General features: G+C 42.0%; 1 protein-coding gene across 1 annotated transcript; it reads right to left on the bottom strand.

Annotated features, from left to right (window-relative positions):
* Nucleotides 1–562: 562 nt before the first annotated feature.
* Nucleotides 563–1,528, bottom strand: LOC107107662 (olfactory receptor 14I1-like). The gene has a single exon (XM_015407961.1). The coding sequence runs from the start codon at nucleotides 1,526–1,528 to the stop codon at nucleotides 563–565; it is 966 nt and encodes a 321-aa protein (XP_015263447.1).
* Nucleotides 1,529–4,042: the final 2,514 nt, after the last annotated feature.

Genomic DNA, 4,042 nt, shown 5'->3' with positions numbered 1-4,042 from the left:
TGGCTCAGCACTGGAACATCTGCATGGCATACAGAAGGACCCAGGTTCAATCCCAGGCATCTCAAGCTAAAAGGATTAGATGGTAGGTGATGCAAAAGATCTCTGCTTGTCACCCTGAGGAGCCACTAGGAGTCCATTAAGACAAGGCAGATCTTCATGGACCCATGGTCTGATTCACTATAAAGCGGCTTCCTTGGAATGGGGGGGTACACAGACAGAATTCTTGGGTTGGAGATGACGTGCAAGATGCCTTCCTCTGATGCTAGAAGACCTCATGGTATCATTGGCAGGGGGCTCGTATTGATGTCTTTCTCATCCTTGTTGCAGTTATCGGTTTGAAATGGGTTTTGTTCCTTGTGGAACCTCCAACCGCCCCCCCTCAAGCATTACATTTGCAGTCCACACAGCTACGTACTGATAAAAAGGGAATGTGAAAAACCTCTACCTTTCCCACCACCTTTTGCTTGTAATTCACAACATCCAAACAGTTACTTCCTGTATATTATATCATGCATAGCCCAGGGTACAAAATCAATAAACACAATAAACAAGATAAGACAGTTCAGCCCAGTTTTGCTAGAAGGATGTTGCTGGAGCTGGTTTGAGGAAAATGTCCAAAATCAGTGAGCTTTTGCAATGCAGTCTTGATGTCTTTGTTTCTTATGCTATAGATGAAAGGGTTCAGCAATGGAGGTAATATAGCATACATAACAGCACAAATTACATTCATCTCAGAAGAAGTATTACTGGGAGGCCTCACATAGGCAAACATTCCAGTGAAAAGAACCAGAGACACCACAGTGATGTGGGGAAGGCAAGTGGAGAGGGCTTTTTTGCGACTGTTCACAGAAGGCATCCTGAGAACCGTTGCAAAGATCTTTATGTAAGTTATAATGATGTAGATAAAACATCCTCCATATAAGCCACCACTAAAGAGAAGAATTCCAGTTTCAGTAAGATATAAGTGTGAGCAGGAAAGCTTTACAATATGTGGCACTTCACAGAAGAACTGATTGATTATTTTAGAGCAGAAGGTGATGGTAAAAGTGCCACCAGTGTGTAAGGTGGCATAAAGGATACCGGCAACCCATGCACTGGCTGCCATCTGAATGCAGGCTGCTTCATGCATGATTGTCTCATATTGTAATGGATGGCAAATCGCAATATGCCTATCATGTGCCATTACTGTTAGGATGGCAAAATTTGACCCTGCCAGTAAGAAGTAGAAAAATACCTGAGCCACACAACCTGCATAAGAAATTGATCTGCTATTCATGAGGAAATTGGCCATCGCTTTAGGTAATATGACAGAAATTGAGCCAAGATCCAGAATGGCCAAGTTCATGAGGAAGAAGTACATGGGCACATGCAGGTGATGATCAAGCGCTACAACTGTGATGATGAGAAGATTGCCAGTGACTGCTACCAAGTATACTGCTAAGAGGACAAAGAAATGTATAATCTGTAGTTCTCGGATATCTGAGAATTCCAGGAGCAAGAATTCAGACGTGGAGGTAAGATTAGGCATTTTGCTCTCAGTATGCAATTGCAGATTACCTGTGGGGCTGAGTAGAGGAAATATTTTAAAAAAACAATTGTTAGCAGGTCTCCTCTGAATCCTACTCTGGTCTATACAATGGGGCTTTCTCTCAGGGAAGTGTTCTTCTGGCTGTACTGTGAATCTACTTAGCTCAGTGAATGGTTACTCAGGATTCCTTGCTTGACCATCTCAGTCCAGTAGATAGCCCTGTTTTGAATCAGAGACAAATGGGACCGTTTGCACATAGGCAAATTGGATGGAAGATCAGCATCTCGCTGGCTGTCCCAACCCCCTCACTTTTGTTTCCCCAGACCTAAGCTTCTATACCTTTCACCCACACAGACTCTGGATGCCTGATCTGAAACTATACTGAGTGTCTTAGAGAGGCTTTAAATGTATTGAATTTCTGTACAGATCGATTTTGTAAATTACAGAATAATAATTGAGGAAGGTTCAGTGGACAGTTTCCTGATCTCTTATCCACACTTTAGCTGCACAAGTAATAACTGTTGTTGCATAGACAACACTGCCCCCATAGGGGTGAGCTACTTGGGAGGCCCCCATTCATGGAGTCCTGTAACCCCAGACAAGGGACACTGCTCACTGGGGTCTGTCATTTTGGAGTACATTCTCTATCTGTAAGGAGTTAATGGAGCAAAATTTGAGTCCAGTGACACCTTTAAGACCAACAATATTTTATTGAAGGTATAAGCTTTTGTATGCATGCACACTTCTTAAGATCCCTGAAGAAGTCTGCATGTAAGGAAAGCTGGTACTGTGAATAAAATTTTTAGTCTTAAAGTTGCCACTAGACTTGAATTTTGTTCTGTTGCTTCAAACCAACATGGTCACCCACCTGTAAAGAGTTAAATTAGCCATCGTGTACAAGGAAATAATGTACAAAACACAGCCTGGAAAGCCTTGGAGCACTCTTGTCAAGGGCCTGTCTTGCATGGCTGGGAATGACTTTAAAACTTCCTGGTTGATATGTATAAATGCATGCTCTTAGAGATTTCAACTGATCAGTTTCACAACAATGGAAGTGGGTATCCTGAGTTGCCCAGAGAAGCAGGACTTTAATCATGTCACCACCAGCTACCCTCGTCCTTTGTCCTTTTGTTGAATTTGAACTCAGTCTGATTCTTCACACAGCAGGCTCCCTAGTAGCTCTACCCCAAATTGGATCTTTTTCCCAACTCTAAATTCCATTTCTAATGGTCCTTAGGGCTCTTTTGCCCAGCGATGCAGATTCAGGCCCCGTTGGGAGCCAAGAGTGGATTCTGTCTTCCCCAAGGGCCATCTCTCAAAGAAACTCAGACAATGTAACCCCACACACATTTGATTAGAATGGGGAAAGCATATTTTATATTCCCTTTTTTCAAGAATACTCTGCTATTCAGATATTAAGTTTTGAGTATGTTCTGTTTCTCCACTTCCCTTGCGTGCTGCCCATTTTATTCTGAATAAAAGTGTGAATGCCCTTCCCATTTGTTCTCCAGCCCTTTTCATCAGGGTCCCTGCCTCCATTTTTGACGAAGTTCTGTTCTCAGGTGTTAGGTCTTCATTCTTCATATGGATGTGACTCTATAGAGAAATAACATTAATTATAATCCAAGACAAATCAGAGAAAGTTAGAATCAATTTCTTCTTCAGCTATTAAAGTTCAAGCATCCCTTTGCCCATGCTATTCGTTAGAGGCTTGCTACAATATACACTGCATATATAAAATATACTGTATATATAATAAATACGAATTCCTCTCAGCCCTGGATAGCCCAGGCTAGCCTGATCTCATTAGATCGTGGAAGCTCAGCAGCATCAGCTCTGGCTAATATTTGGATGAGAAACCTCTGAGGAATACTAGGATGGTGACATGGAAGCAGGTAATGGCAAATCACCTCTGCACTTCTCTTGCATTGAAAACCCTACACAGTCCCCATAAATCAGCCGTGATTTCATGGCAAAAAAACCCCCTGTCAAATAATAATAACAAGGCTGTGTGACAGAGACAGAAAAGGCTGTGTGACAGACACTGCTGAATTTATCATTCTGTTCTTGGCAACCTGCTCCCAAGAGTTCAGCTTACTTAACTGCCAAGGGATGGTGAATTCTCCTCTGCTGCTGTATTATTTCTTCTATTTTTATAACTAACCCAAGAAGATACTTAGCACAGCATGCCTGTTTGTGAGAGCTGGATGTAAGACCAAATGCATCTTAGCCAAATCTATGACTATTTTTGCATTAGAATTTTCTTTTTTGCTACCACACAACCTAAAGAAAGATCCCGCAACAGTTTAGGGTTAGGTTTAGGTTTATTAAAATTTTAATTTTTTAAAGATCTTCTGAAAGACTTCCAAGAGTTTTGCCAGTAGTTAGACGGCCTACATTGGCCCCAAGCTTGCATTGGTATTCTCACCATACCTTGCATTTCTTTCCCAATACATTCAGTCTGTGCAGAGAGAGATGCTGAACCACACCCTTCCCCTGTATTCAGCATATGAG

The sequence above is a fragment of the Gekko japonicus genome, unplaced genomic scaffold (genome assembly GCF_001447785.1).
Source record: "Gekko japonicus isolate JY-2015 unplaced genomic scaffold, Gekko_japonicus_V1.1 scaffold7313, whole genome shotgun sequence".
NCBI lineage: Eukaryota > Metazoa > Chordata > Lepidosauria > Squamata > Gekkonidae > Gekko > Gekko japonicus.
The sequence above is the reverse complement of the archived record's forward strand: the minus strand, read 5'-3'. Positions and strand labels throughout refer to the sequence as shown.

What these genes read in the sequence shown, in the direction of transcription:
- LOC107107662 (XM_015407961.1), bottom strand. Translation starts at nt 1,528, where the DNA reads ATGCCTAATCTTACCTCCACGTCTGAATTCTTGCTCCTGGAATTCTCA.